General features: G+C 33.5%; 2 protein-coding genes and 1 long non-coding RNA gene across 4 annotated transcripts; 1 reads left to right on the top strand and 2 right to left on the bottom strand.

The window, feature by feature from the left end:
- Positions 1-2609: 2609 nt before the first annotated feature.
- Positions 2610-3315, bottom strand: LOC116344949. Its single transcript, XR_004201471.1, has 3 exons — positions 3084-3315; positions 2770-2819; positions 2610-2697 (listed from the first exon to the last, which is right to left on the bottom strand). It is a non-coding gene; the product is annotated as an uncharacterized LOC116344949 (long non-coding RNA).
- A 4415-nt stretch (positions 3316-7730) lies between these two features.
- LOC116344946 lies at positions 7731-8613 on the bottom strand. Its single transcript, XM_031773805.1, has 2 exons — positions 8389-8613; positions 7731-8289 (listed from the first exon to the last, which is right to left on the bottom strand). The coding sequence occupies exons 1-2, from the start codon at positions 8499-8501 to the stop codon at positions 7824-7826; spliced, it is 579 nt and encodes a 192-aa protein (XP_031629665.1). The 5' UTR covers positions 8502-8613; the 3' UTR covers positions 7731-7823.
- A 365-nt stretch (positions 8614-8978) lies between these two features.
- Positions 8979-11479, top strand: LOC116344945 (SET domain-containing protein SmydA-8-like). 2 transcript variants are annotated; one of them, XM_031773802.1, is made up of 7 exons: positions 8979-9518; positions 9584-9698; positions 9756-9870; positions 10113-10209; positions 10269-10348; positions 10430-10582; positions 10645-11479. In XM_031773802.1, the coding sequence occupies exons 1-7, from the start codon at positions 9172-9174 to the stop codon at positions 11223-11225; spliced, it is 1488 nt and encodes a 495-aa protein (XP_031629662.1). In that variant the 5' UTR covers positions 8979-9171; the 3' UTR covers positions 11226-11479. The 2 variants fall into 2 exon arrangements, with proteins under 2 accessions (XP_031629662.1, XP_031629663.1); XM_031773803.1 differs by having other exon boundaries at positions 8984-9518; positions 10269-10342.
- Positions 11480-15694: the final 4215 nt, after the last annotated feature.

Here is a 15694-nt window from a genome sequence, read left to right as displayed (position 1 = left end):
TTTGTAGTACATTATTTTTTGATCCGATGAAGTTTTGACAATGGGGGTGCCCCCCTGCCCTTAATACCCCGACTCCGCACCCCTAATTTTCACAAACTTATTTTCTCCGCACATTCTATCCAATGGACATATGTCCATCTAAATCGGCGAGTCACACCATGGTACTATTACTGGTTAGGTATTTACTTCACCTCACTGAAAAATTCATCATTTTGGACAGTGAAACATTCATCGCTATGTCGAACCACGAATCAAGTGCAAGTGGTTTCTTTTGCATTGATTATGTTAGGGCACTACTATATAAGGCTAGAGACGTCGACAAACCGAACTTTGATGAAGGCGTGTTTGTATGGTAGGATCTTCTTTGGAAGGTGTTTTAGAGCCAATATTCGAGAATTTGGTGCTGAAACGTAAGGTAAAACCTCCATTACATGCTCCATTATCAACCAATTGTTGTTGAAATCGATAGAACTCATTGAGAACTATCTGATTTAACACAAAATTTTGGTTTGCAAGCGGAAAAAACCACAATAATGGCTCACTTCTTAAAATATGACATTTCCGTGAACAAAGGACCATCTGTTTAACTTCACAAAAAGACACCAAATTAATTATTTCTCGTCTGTTTTTGGATGTAAGTTATAGGCGAAGGTCCAAAATACTTGAAACAAGCAACAATTAGCGGGAAGGTTCGAGAGAAAGTTGAAAGAAATCGACATATTGGTCCGCCAAAGCATGATTTTGAAGGTTCGACGCATACTGAGAAAAATCGAAGACAATGGCCCGTTCAGTGTAAGGTGAATGTGCTATTCGTAGCCCATTAATGAAGGTTTATACCAATAAAAAAGAATTTTATATTGTATGTTTGTTGTTCAAATGGCGAACATCTGAATTTACTGTCAAGACTTCATGGACATATGAATCGTTGCGGCGAAACAGTAGCTGTTATTTTTCTCCAAATAATAGTGCAACATGAAGTTTTTTTCACACGGTTTATTTGTTGTAATACAACAAATAAACTATTCATAAAAAACTTTATGTTGCAGTATTATTTGGAGAAAAATAAGAGCTACTCTTTCGCCGCAACGATTCATATGTTAGAAAAAAATAAAATGTCTTACATCCGTAAGATGAACTTTTCCGCACTGTGATCCACAACATGCATTTATAACGTATCTTTTACCGTAAATGTGATTTCATGAGAAAACTGAATCTGATATAAATTTTGCGATACAAATAATTTTGATAGACTTTTCAATGCCTGTATGATATCGTTATCATGTGAAAATTTTCAGATTTTATTTTTTTCACAAAAAGCTAACATTCAGTGGTACTTTCCATACAACATTTTCGTTTTTGAGCAAAAAATCCAAAATTTTGCTCGGAAGGTACCCCTACTATCCATTGAAATCTCTTCAAACCCTCGGAATGTTATTTTTGTGTGAAAAAAATAACCTATGCAAAGTTTCAGCTCATTACGATATCATACAGGCATGGCTTTCATACAAAAATCCAAATTTTTTGAAATTTTTGTATGAAAAGTGTGTCGAAAATTATTTGTATCGCAAAACTAACGTCATGTTTTTACGTGTACATACATATGTATATACCCCAATACATATTTTTGAGTGTTTAAGAATACATTAAATATCATTTTCGTGTTAACAAATTTTTGCGTACAGCGTACAGGGTACGCACATACATTCGGCCATCGAAAAAACGCTAGATTCGTGTTCCCTGGCCCCAAAAACACCCAGAAAACACATTTTAGATGGGTGGTAATTTTTCGACCGATTCCAATACTTTACCTTACACACTGGGTGTGCGGAAAAGTAATATGTCTGACGTTAATTTTACCATAAAAATTATTTTTGAAACACTTTTCATACAGAAGTCACAAAAAATTTGGATTTTTGTATGGATATTATGCCTGTATGGTATCGTAAGGACGTCAAACTTTGTACTGGTTATTTTTTTCGCCAAAAAATAACATTCGGAGAGTTTGGAGAAATTTCAACGTAAATTAGCAGTACCTTCCTTACAAAATATTCGTTTTTGAGCCAAAAGTCATAATATTTTTGTATGGGACGTACCCCCAATTTTGATTAAAATCTCTTCAAACTTTCATAATGTTATTTTTTTATGTAAGAAATAGTCTGTGCAAAGTTTCACGTCATTAAAGTAGCATACAGGCATGGCTCCCATACAAAAATTCAATTTTTTTGTGATTTTTTCAAGGAAACTGTATCAAAAATTTATTGTATCTCAAAACTAACCTCGGATTTGGTTTTTTCGTGCCAAAAAACCCCCCAATACATATTTTTGAGTGTTTAAGTATGACTACATTAAGTATGACTTTTGGACGAAAATTGGACTCTTTTTCATAGGTATCACTCCAGGCATGAAATTTTTTTCCATCAACCAAATTCGCTCAAAATCCAATGATTTCTTTTCCTCGCGCCCCCAATCATCCTATACAGTCAGATTTTAAATAACTTTTTTGGGGGTTAAAATAATCGATGGAACAGATCCACAACAACCATGCTCAAAACGGCCTGATTCGGGTTCTCTGACCTCAGAAACGTCCAGAAAACATGTTTTTGAGGTGTCGTAAATTTAAAATTTAATTTAAATACAAAAAGAACCATACCGATGATGAACCAGCCGAACCAGCAGAACTGCAGCTTTCACTTTTTGCTATTGAAAAATAAGAAGAAAAATACAAGTTCAGTACAATTCTTTCCGCTGTATATTCAATATTTTTTTTACCATTTAAGTGAAAATTGGCAACATTTTTCCGCACATCGCTTGCTTGATGTCTATAAAAGTGAAAAGATTGGATTAAAAATAATTTTCAACTGAAAATCATCATATTAAGCTTGACTCCCAATAACATTCTAATAACATATTATACAAAATATTCAAATTTTTACCAATAGACTTCCAATAGTTAATAAATTAGTTTGCCAATATTTTTCATACCATTGGACATTACCATATCAATAAAATATATCGATTTGGTCAAGCTGTAAACACAATATCGACGCCTTAAAAATAATTAAAATTTATTTAAATAAAATTACTTAGATAATTTCTGGGCAAATGCTCTGGATGACATAATTTTTTTGAGTGAATTCACAAAACAAAAATTTAATCAAAGCAAATAGAGAAAATAATTCGAAAGCTAAGAATTTTATGTGTGTACTACAAAGCGACTTTTTTCATTGACTTTGTTTCTAAATATACACTATAAAAGGTTTTTTTGTGTTTCATTTTGTTGTCAAACACTACACTTTGCTTCAAACCGATTGTGTGTGTATGTGTAGGACTGGAAGCGTATGGAATTACATAGGGTTGATCAGAAGAAAGGAATGGAGGAATGGAAAAATAAGTAATGGAACAGAATGGAAATGAAACGAAGGAATGCATCAGGAATTGTTGAATAATGCACAAAAACTATTCCATTACTCCACAATTCCTGATCCATTCCCTCGATTCATTTTCCATTCTGTTCCATTACTTATTGATTCGTACATATATGAAACATGCTGTATTCGAACATTGTCAATTTAAACATTGACATTTGTATGTAACCATATGTTTCTACGTCAAAGTGAAAATGCAAAACAAACATAAATAATGACATCAAAGCTTGTTGACAAAAATTTGAAACACATTGCTGACAAAAATTTGAGGTTTGGTATGTAGTAGAGAGATGAGCCGGTGTTCACACAACAGCATCGGAGCAACGTAACAGCGACAACATTGTACGTTTTATTTTAGCCAGTCATTGAAAACAAGATGTGTAAAGTTTGTCGCTACGAAGAACCAGAAAACTGCGTTTGAATTGCAAAAGGATTTAAATGTTAAGATACACACTCACCAATGCACAACGAATGCTGTCAATACGCAATAATGTTAACAATATGTTCGATTGTTTTCCAATTCGAGCAAAACAACATACCGTTACCGGCTTTGTGCATGTGCGAACATGAAACTAGACATACATGAGGTGGGCAACAACGGCAACAGCGGCAACGAGTGCAACGAGGACGGCTACAACAACCGTTGCCAGTGCCACGCGGTTGGTTGTTTGAGACGCACAGCAAATATGACTGGTAAATCTATAATTAAAGAACATCTTCCACGAAAGTCAACATGGATTCATCAAAAACAGGTCAACGATAACAAATTTAGTAGAATTTACATCAAAAACGATTATTATTAACATGGGAACGAGACATCAAACAGACGCCATCTTTTTGGACATTGCAAAGGCTCTTGACTTTTTGGTTAACTTGGATTATTGGATTATTGGATTTGTACGGGGAGCATACTAGGTCAACTTTTCAGTAATATCCATAGTTTCTCGTTGCTCAGGTTAATTTACCTATTGCAAGACGCCCGTTTGAGTTATGATGCTACTAGACTGCTGGGGTTCCATCTGTTCGGCACATTCGCCCTTGCTGTTCAGCATGGTCTTCAGCAGCCCTTGCTGTTCGGCAGGGCCCTTCTGTGACCATAGCTGCTCGGCAGGACCTAGACCATTGCTTCACTTAGGACCCAACTCACTGCAGTTGTTGTGAACACTCATAACTCTACCATACTCCAGATGGCGTTGGGTTCCTCTATTCAATGTAGGAATACTACCACCACTGATTTACCGGTATATTCACCAATAGTTCAGCACTACCTTTTTACGGTTTTGACATATCCAAGACACCAACCTAACGTAAAGGCACTCCATTTAACGTGTGTCTATGCTGAACCGATTATTCGTTGTGCACACGTTGTGACGAAATTTGACCGAGAATCGAACTCGTGTCCTCATGCTCACAAACCTGGCACGCTAACCACTAGTCTATGGCTGAGTATTCTATGGCTGAGTATTCTATGGCTTTGGTTAACTTAAATTTACTTATTAAAAAACTAGACATTATGGGATTGAATGAGCACCTGTTAAAATGGATCAAATCTTACTTGTCTGGTCGCACACAAATTGTAAAGATAGCAGATACCAAATCTGACCCACTACAAGTTACTTCTACGACGGGTCAAGGATATCCCATTGGCGCTACGCTGTTCATCATGTTTGTTAACATTCGTCGTAACATAAACCCTTATAAAAGTGTTATCAAAAATCAAATGACTTTTTTTGGGTTTCGGGATTCCTTGGATCAATTTTTACTGTTTGAAAAAGTGAGGTAGGTTTTCATGGTGAATCCAAATATGTGAGGTAAATGGTGACACTTGTCCAGCAGTTTGCCCTAGGGGAAGACACGATTTATATGATTCATTGTTATTTGGATTTATTTGAGTTGATTTGAATTTGTTTGACAACTTATTACTGAATTAAAAAGTCAAAACATCAAACTCCACTTCGATACCTATTTTTTATAGAACATTTTTTTAGTATCAAAAAATTCAAGTATGCCGTTAAAGGATATTGCATTTAAAAAATATAATCAGACAATAATAAATCTCATTGCATTTTTTAATTTTTGATATTTTTGCATACGATATTCATGTAAACATCGACAGTCAACTTCACTGCAAAGTTTCACACAAAATGTCACGTGGTGATTTGAAATTATTCAATGTGATTCAAAATTATTTGAAATGATTTCAATTGATTTTAAATATTTCCAATATACTGATTTACTCTCGAAGAAAAAAAATTATGTACTACAAAGTTATTCAAAATGATGAGAAAAACGTTTTGGGTCAGCTGCCCTCCAACTACCCCCACCAACCACCACAGGGTATTCCAACCACAGGGACCTTAAATCGTCGGAAAGAGTCGGAAGTTTCAAACCAGAACAATCTCATACGGGGTTAAGGGGGTCAAAACTAATGATACAAATTGAAAGAGGACTGAGAAATACCTTGAGTGTGATTGGGATTTTGGGTGTTTTTTCCACTCCAAAGTTGGGAGGCAAAAAAAGACATTATAAAGGGGTGGGGGAGTGTCAGGGTCGAAAAGTAACGGCGCCAATCGCTGGAGCATCAAAAGTTACCCTAAAAATGACACCTTCTTCAAGGACGTATTTCCACACCAAAAACCTCAATTCGGCATCGGAAAAAATAATCGTACCCCTCCCCCTCGGGGGCCGATTACATGAAAGTGAACATATTTTTTTTGTCATATCTTCGTTGATTAGTCTTCAAAAAGCCTAAATTGAACATTTAAGACGATTTTTGTGGATATTTATGATTTTTATTATCAAATTTTAATGTTGGTACACATTACCCCACCTTTTGAAAAAAGTCCAAAAATCTTCATTTTTGAAAATGTGAAAAAAAATATGAAAAAACCAAAATTATGAAGATCTGCCCTTACAGATATTTAGAATTTTCCTCTCTCTACAGAATAGAGCCATCAGTTGTTCAAATATTCAATTTTTTTATATTTTTATGGGACTAAACAAAAAAGTGGTACACATTACCCCACCTTACTCTATATTTTCTGTGAGTACAAATTGAGTAATAAATCGCTATGAAAATAAAGAGGCTTACGAACGCAAGCTGACTTTTCCGCGTGGAACCGAAATTTTGGGAATAAACTGAAATGATGGTCTATGTATGGTTGCAGTAACTTAAATTACCGTGAAAACTCGTGAATATTATTTTCTTATCAAAATAAATAATCACACCAAGTTTAAAGAAATTTCAATCAAAAATATAGCCTTTTCAAAGTTTCACATCATTACGGTACCACAAAGGCAAGTCTTTCATACAAAAATGAAATTTTTTGTGGATTTTTGTTAAAAAGTCTGTGAAAAATTGATTGCATCCTAAAACTAACATCAGATTCGGGTTTCTCATGCCAAAAACCCCCCACTACACATTCTTTCAGCTTTCAAATTGAAAGTTTTACACCGATCAATCAATGTCGTTGAAAATTTGACCAGATCTATTCCTCGTCATGCCCAATCATCCCGAAAAATCAGATTTTGAATTTCATGTCTGAGCACGAAACCATCATGTCACCAAAATGGTTGAAAAATAATCAAAAAAGTAAAATGTATGGATTGTGGGTACTCCATTCGGACCAAAAAAAATTACACCGGTCAACAGATATTGCTCAAAAACTAATCAGCACGTCTCCTAGTAGTCCCAAATCATCCTGCAAAGTCAGAATTTGAATTGAGTTTTTGGAAGAAGATTTATCGAGTTAACAAATTTTAGCAACACGCCACAGGACACAGGACACAGGACACAGGACACAGGACACAGGACACAGGACACAGGACACAGGACACTGGACACATCACAGAAAGCGACGCACATTAATATGCCCCAAAATCATCTTACTCAACTTACATCAATTAAAATCAACAATCAAAAATACAAGCACGGACGTCTACGCGAACGATAGTAGTGGACGATGCTAACAAGTACTAGAAATAGTAAGCATATTAGTTTTCACAGTTTACACAATTCTCTTTTCACAGTGACCAACGATCTCAACACTTCTACTGCTTCAATGAAATCTTAAATTTAAGCAATGTTGTTGTTGTGGTCATTTATTTTCTTTACTTAACGTACTTTACTTAACTAAAGTATATACTTTTTTTTATAATTTCAATTTCTATTAAGTTCCATTACGCATTGATTTATTTCCATTTTTCCATTCTTTTATTCTGATCAACTCTAGGTAATGAAATTTTTTGACAGTTAAGCAACACATACTGAGTATATGAATATTTTTTATTGTATATTACATTTAGAAAATATAAAATTCTTTTTTTTCTCATTGAATTGTATTTATTTAATTATAAAAAAAAATCCAAAAATGCTACGTATAGTTAATAAAAATCGTATCATTCCTTTGCATCTTCTTCCTCTTCGTCAATATCCAATTCCTCCAAACGGCTGAAACTTTCGGACCGAAGTCGGAACATTTCTGCCACACTTTCCCGAACTTTTGTTGACAAAACATTGATTCTTGATTGTACCTCGGTGATTTGAAGCATCATTTTTTGAACGACTTCAATGACCTCTCGATTTGATGAGAACAGTAGCAGCGATGACAGTGATTCCCTAATTTCGATCAGCAACTTATTGTGTTTTAAAACACTTTTCATCCAGTTGTGATCCATTGTTGAAATTGGCAGCGATAATTCAACTAAACGCCAAATTTTTTCAAATGTTTCTGTACCAGCTTTTGCTAGATCGGTGCATTCTTTTAGTGTTTTACGAACACATGTAATATGTTCTTGTTGTTCTGCTAATTTATTTACTTGTGTTAATTGAGATGTAATATTCACGTAACCATGTAATATAGCTCTGGAGGAGAATCAGAAAAGAAAACAATGGACATATTGCATATCATAGAATTTATGTGAATGATGATAATGGAAAAAGAATCGAAGAAATTCAAATTACCCCCATTCATTAAGAGTCAAATTGACTTGTTGTTGAATTTTTTGCTGAACTTTGTCACTTTTCTTATTGATTGCCACGGCAAAAAGTGCTTTACGAAGACTTTCTGATGACATTTTTACTTCAATAAATAATTTCCTTTGATTCTTTAAATTTTTGATTGGTTTTTTTCTTTCGTTAAACAAAATTTCGAATATCTGAACTGACTTATAACTCTTTGACAGTTGTTCGGAGTATTCCAATTAAATTTTTTGGGGTTCGTTCACTACGAGAACAGGGAATCGTTTCTATTTGACCACCGCCTAAACATGTTTTAAGAATTATAGAAATCTTTTATTTGAAAATTATCTTACAGATTTCTACATATTTTTCGAATACATTTTTCTTCTTTCATTTTTCATCGTGATTTAATCAAAACAAATAAGCCAAACAACATTTAAAATTTTGATATCCCAATCGTTGGTTTTTTTTAAATCAGTAAAATCAAATTATGGGTTTTCTTATATTTTTTCAGCCAATTTGTGATATTAAAAGAAATTATTTTTGAAAAATTATTCACAAACCAAATACGGCCCAATCAGTTTGAATTTTGCTTGCATTTGGTTTTGATTATTTTACATTGACAGAGGTTTACTGAGCATGCGTAGAAATGTGTGAGCGCAAAAAAATCAAAAATAGATTTTTATTCGTCGAATGTGATTTTAATACTCAAATTGAGTTCAAATTGTATTGACGCAAGAATACAATCTTTTTCAATCAATTTTAAAGGAAAAAAATTGTAAAAAAATGATTTCTTTTCAAATTAAAGAAAAAAAAATAGTGGGTCGATATGCAACAGCAACCAAAGCATTGACGGCCGGATCAGTAGTGTTTGAAGAAGCTCCATTTGTTATAGGGCCAAATCCAGATTCCACAGCAATTTGTTTAGAGTGCTATGCGCCAGTCGATGGAACCATTTACGGAACAAGATGTAATAAGTGCGGTTGGCCGATGTGCGATGAATGCAAATTGAACTCATCAAGAAAAAATCATTCGAAAGAATGTGAATTGTTTGTTCAGAATAAAGTTAAATTCCATAACCTTTCAACACCTCATCAAATATGTTTGCAGTTGGATTGCATTACGCCATTGAGGTGAGTAAAATTTTCCAGAGCTCACGGGCGGTCTCATGAAAATCTAATTTATCTGTTTTTTATAGAATCTGTTTGGAAAAAGAAGTTAATGCTGAGAGATGGAAGAATGAAATCTCAAAAATGGAATTCCATTCTGAAATACGAAAAAACTCGAAAATTTGGAATGCTGACAAAATAAACGTAATTCCATTCGATTTTCGTCCAATTGTGCCCTAAGTTTTGCGTTGTCATTTTCAGGTTGTTGGATATTTACAAGGGCCCTTGAAACTCAAGGATCGTTTCTCAGAAGATTTAATACAACAAGCATGTGGAATACTAGAAGTGAATGCATTCGAGGCACGAACAGCAAAAGGTAATACAGTTGAATTTTTTTTCAATCACTTCCATTATATGCACTTACTTTATTTGAATCGTTGCGGCGAAACAGTAGCTCTTATTTTTCTCCAAATAATACTGCAACATGAAGTTTTTTTCACATGGTTTATTTGTTGTAATACAACAAATAAACTATTCATAAAAAACTTCATGTTGCAGTATTATTTGGAGAAAAATAAGAGCTACTCTTTCGCCGCAACGATTCATTTCCACTCGCAGGTCATAAAGTTCGTGGCATTTATCCAAATGCAGCTGTACTCGCACATTCATGTGTTCCAAATACAACGCATTCAATTTTACCCAGCAAAGACTACAAGTGAGCTTCATTTTATTATTAAAAAACTATCTTCTATTTTAATTATGTTTTATTTTTAGGCTTGTAATGCGGACCAGTATTAATGTAAAAGAAGGAGAAGAACTTTTAACAACATACACTCACATACTAAGCGGTACTCGTGAGGCATACTTACTTAAAAATTCCTGATCCATTACGCATTGATTAATTTCCATTTTTTCCATTCTTTTCTTCTGATCAGGTACTCGTGAAAGGCAAAATAATTTGAAGAAAGGAAAATTTTTCATTTGTAAATGTGAAAGATGCACTGATGCATCTGAATTGGGTACCAATTTTAGTTCTCTGTTGTGTAAGAAATGTGAAGATGGCGTTATTCTTCCGACAAATCCACTCGGTATGTTTATTATTAGAATAATAATTTGTAATCAAGGAATTTATATATTTTTTTTTTGAAAGACGAAACTGCCGAATATAAATGTCAGAAATGTTCATTCATGACACCCGGTTCAGCCGTTCAATCGTTGATAAAAACAATCGATGGCGAAATAGCGCAATTACAGGAAATTGAAACAACAATTGAAAATATTAAATTGTGTGAAAATGTTTTCACGAAGTACAGCAAAATTTTGCATTCAAACCATTTTCTACTAATCTCTCTGAAAGAAAATCTAATCGATATGTACGGTTGGCATCTCAGTAATCAAATTGATAATGATGCTGTCGTTTTTGAGTGCTTGGATCGGAAAATTGCACTTTGTCGAGAAGTTTTGAATGTAGTATCTATTTTACAACCGGGCTTGAATCGTGCCCGTGCGATGTTAATCTATGAAATTTATACATCAATTGGTGCAATCATAAAGAAAAATTCGGCATCAGTAGCAAATCGTGGTCAGCACATTATGGAGGCGAAAAAATTATTGAGTGAATGTTTGACCATATTTGAATGGGAAGACGAAAATTCCTTGGAATTTTATTTGGCCAGAATTTGCCGTAAAATTTCTAACGAGCTACAAAGTATGGAGGAATTCAACATGTAATAATAATAATATCAGCTTTCAAAAAAAAAAAATTACTGTTATTTTTTTTGTAGTTTTTTATACCGAAATAAAAGTTTTTATCAGTAGATATCTATATTTAAAACAACAAACAAAATGTAACGTTTTTAGTGTCAAATAGAACGGTGATTATGTGTATAATTTCCATTCAAATTTACGAATACCAATGGTTGTTCAAGTAACTTCCAATAATAATATAACATAATATAAATCAAATAAAAAAAATAGACAATTTATTCGGAAAGAGATTTGCTTAATTTAATTTATAACTCCGCAGAAGAACGCTTTAGAAAATTATTTTTATTGTCATTTCAGCAACGGTATTATGTGTTCGGAACACATGGAATGGATATATTCGCACAGTTGATTTTGCATTCATTTTTGTTTTAAATACGAAATAACAGAGTGCTGATAAAATTTACTGTGAATATTCCAACAACATTTCGATCGGCAAAATATTTGATGGAAATAAGCTTCATCATTCGAATTAGAATACAGAGTCACTTTGTTGAGGTAAGACATTTTATTTATAAGGCGTTCATCATTTAATAATAATAATAACTGCACCGAACAGCGTTCCTTTGCCTTGGTGGTTTATTTAAAATAATTTAAATAAATACAATATAATTACATTTTTACGTCAAGCAGTTTTGATTAATTTTCACAATTATGTTTACTATTGTGGATTCCATATTTCCGATCCATATTCGATAATTGGTAATACAAATGTAAAATAAAGGCGTTTAATTGTCCATGGGTCGATAAAATCCTTGCTGTAGAACTTTAACCAAGCCAGTCCTGATTTGGCTTTAGCTGTGACATGCTCAATGTGTGATTTGAAATTCATTTGCACATCAAGTAATACTCCCAAGTATTACAAGGACTCTTTCAATTTGAACGCCGCCTATGTTGTATTCTTATTCATATTGCAGAGATACCCGATGATATGATAAGATCTTATTTTTGTTGACATTTAATTTTAATAAATTGCGTCCATAATAATCCGCTACACGATCCAAGTCATTTTGAAGATTAATGCATTCATCTGCAGAGGAGATACATTTTGAAAATTTTGTATCATCATCATCAATGAAAGTATGCATGAATTGGTCACGACGAAAGGTAGGTCAATTACAAACATGATGAACAAAGTAGCGCCAAATGGGATATCCTTGACCCGTCCCAGAAGTAACTTTGATTGGGTTAGATTTGATATCTGCTATCTTTACAATTTGCGACCAGACAAGTAAGATTCGATTCATTTTAACAGCTGCTCATTCAATCCCATGATGTCTTTTTTTCGAATAAGTAATTTTAAGTCAACCGAGTCAAAAGCCTTGGCAATGTTCGAATAGATGGCGTCTGTGTGATGTCTCCTTCCCATTTTAATAATCGTTTTTGTAGTAAATTCAACTAAATTTGATATCGTTGACCTGTTCTTGATGAATCCATGCTGACTTTCGTGGACAATGTTCTTCAAATATAGATTGAGATGGTTTGTGACGATCGAATCCAGAATCGATAATTTTTGACAAAATGCACTGAAACGCAACACCGCGGTAATTTTGAACGTTGTTTCTATCACCTTTTTTGTAGACTGGCCTGACAAATGACGTTCTCCATATCTGCAGGATAGTGGCAGTTTCAAGTGATTACTTCAATAGTATTGTGATTGGCTCTTGCAATGATATTAAACAATGCTTGATGAATTTGTTTGGAATTTCATCAGGACCACAGACTAGATCATCCGATAGCATTCCTATTTGTTGACCAACCAGCTCCTCTGTTATTTCAATCGTTGATATCTCAGCATAAATATCACGAATTTTCTGTATTTCAGTGTTGTCATATTGTAGATCACCTTCCGAAGAGCTGTATGTAGTTGTAGATGTGTCTTGCAAAAAAAAGTGCAATTGCAGATATGTCATTTGCCTTTACATCTAAATAATTCATCTCATGAGGAAGATCATCACTCTTCCCTCTTTTGCAATTCACATGTTTGAAGAATTTCTTAGGATCATCATCTAACAGCTTCTCCATCTCAATTCTATAATCTTTCATAGCTGAACGCGCACAGCGTTTGTATTTTCTTCTTATTTCTTTATATTGATTTATTGATTCAAGTGTGTTGAGTAATTTTCTATTTCGATACGCTTTGCTGACTTTGTTCTTCAACTCCACCAATGACTTGTTAAACCACATCGGTTGTTTTCTGATGATTTTTGTTTTCAACTGAACATGTTTTTCGATTATTGACAAAATAATTGAATGGACTAGATAATTTAGTCTTAATTCCAATGAATATTTATCAAAAAAATTATGCCAGTCTACATCAAGAAACGACTCATTTATTCGTTTATAGTCTGCATTAATAAGGTCGCGATATGTTTTTTTTGTTTCATTTGATTTGTTATAGAAGTGTCTTCATCTTATTGTGTTTGTGATCTATGCTATATTTGGTGCATTTTTTTCTAAATTTGTGTCTTTTACTTTTCCGCACACCTAGTGTAGGAAAGGTATTGTATTAGGCCAAAAAATTAAAGTCACCCCAAAACATGTTTTCTATGCATATTAAATGTAGAAAACACGATTGGAGATGATTTTGGGGCATATTAATGTGCGTCGCTGTGTGTCCTGTGTCCTGTGTCCTGTGGCGTGTTGCCAAAATTTGTTAACTTGATAAATCTTCTTCCAAAAATTCAATTCAAATTCTGACCTTACAGGTTGATGTGGGACTACTAGGAGACGTGCTGATTATTTTTTGAGCAATATCTGTTGACCGGTGTAATTTTCTTTGGTCCGAATGGAGTACCCACAATCCATACAATTTACTTTTTTGATCATTTTTCAATCATTTTGGTGACACGATGGTTTCGTGCTCAGACATAAAATTAACCAAAATGAGCATCGAGCAGTCATATTTTCAATTTCGAGATACTTATTATTGGCAAAAAGATGGTTTGCCCATGGGTCATACTTTAAGTCCATTTTTGTGCAACCTTTTCATGATAACAGTTGAACAAAATTTAATTAAAAATTCACTTTTTCCAGCCATTTACTATCGTTACGTGGATGTTTGTTTTGCTGTTGTCGATAAGACAAAAATTGATGATACCTTAGTGATGTTTAACTCAACTTGTAAAGAAATACAATTTACTTGCGAGAGAGAGACAGACAGAAAATTACCGTTTCTCGATTTGCTGATTGAACGCGACAACAACAACAATATTATATTCGATATTTTTCGTAAAAACACAACTACAGACCGATACATTCCGGTTGAATCAAATCATCACTACTCACACAAACATGCTGCGTTTAACTCCATGGTACACAGACTCGTAAACATCCCATTATCACCGACGAAATTTGAGACGGAACGCAATACAATCATGCGCATCGCCAATACAAACGGTTATAGTGTCTCCATTATTGATCGTTTAGTTAAAAATCATTTAAAACAAAAATCAAAATATTTTGTTTCATCGTTCTTCGTAGAGAAATCTGACATAAAACGTTGTAGTATGCTGTACAATTCCAAAAATTTCAGTTTGTTATCAAATGTTTTAAAAAATGATAATATTTACTTAGTTCCAAAGAGTAACACAAAATTAAAATCTTTATTAGTGTCGACTAAAGACAAATGTGACATTATTGATAAACCCGGTGTTTACATAGCATATTGTGATTCATGTCAATGTGTTTATATAGGTCAGACTTGCAGATGCTTAAAAATAAGAGCTAAAGAACATTTGAATAGCATTAAGAATATTGAACCATTCAAAAGCGGCCTTGCTGAACATATTTAAACTGAAAAACACAGGATTAATGACAACAATTTTAAACTAATTACATCGGAATCAAATCGTAGCCGTTTGAATATTATAGAGTCCCTGCAAATTTATTTACACAGAAAAAACAATGTAAATCGCGACGTAATTCCGCATTTTTCTTCGCTATTCACTTTAATTGAGACAAAATAGTTTAGCATGAACATCTCCCCCCTTTTTGTATGTATTAGTCTTTAAACTAAAATCATTGTGATTGTATTTGCATATACAATTCTCTTTAACTATTTATCTCTTAACGCGTGTGCTTGTCGCACACAATTTTTTGTTTTAGTTGAAAATCGGCATTGTCTGAAGATGGTGTCTTTGAGATACCGAAACAATTGTAATAAAACAAAATAAAAATTAGTAAATGACTATAAAAGTGTTTCCCATTTCAATTCACAAAAAATTAATTACTCAAAAATATGTTTTGGGGGTTTTTTTTGTACGAGACAACCAAATATGACATTAGTTTTCAATAAATAATGCCAAATAATTTTCTACACACTTTTCATACAAAAATTTTTGAATTTTTGTATGGAAGCCCTGCCTTTATGATATTGCAATGAGCTGAAACTTTGCACATATTATTCGTTTCACAATAAAATAACATTCTGAGAG

The sequence above is a fragment of the Contarinia nasturtii genome, unplaced genomic scaffold, assembly GCF_009176525.2.
Source record: "Contarinia nasturtii isolate CC-2019 unplaced genomic scaffold, AAFC_CNas_1.1 Cnas_scaffold_1233, whole genome shotgun sequence".
Lineage (NCBI taxonomy): Eukaryota > Metazoa > Arthropoda > Insecta > Diptera > Cecidomyiidae > Contarinia > Contarinia nasturtii.
Note: the sequence above shows the minus strand (reverse complement) of the source record. Positions and strands in the feature narration are given on the sequence as shown.

Excerpts from the sequence above, each read along its gene's own strand:
- LOC116344945 (XM_031773802.1), top strand. The coding sequence starts at position 9,172 with ATGATTTCTTTTCAAATTAAAGAAAAAAAAATAGTGGGTCGATATGCA. Across the intron at positions 9,519-9,583 it reads GATTGCATTACGCCATTGAG|AATCTGTTTGGAAAAAGAAG; the intron begins GTGAGTAAAATT and ends TGTTTTTTATAG. Across the intron at positions 10,349-10,429 it reads TCACATACTAAGCGGTACTC|GTACTCGTGAAAGGCAAAAT; the intron begins GTGAGGCATACT and ends TCTTCTGATCAG.
- LOC116344946 (XM_031773805.1), bottom strand. The coding sequence starts at position 8,501 with ATGTCATCAGAAAGTCTTCGTAAAGCACTTTTTGCCGTGGCAATCAAT. Across the intron at positions 8,290-8,388 it reads TTGACTCTTAATGAATGGGG|AGCTATATTACATGGTTACG; the intron begins GTAATTTGAATT and ends ATTCTCCTCCAG.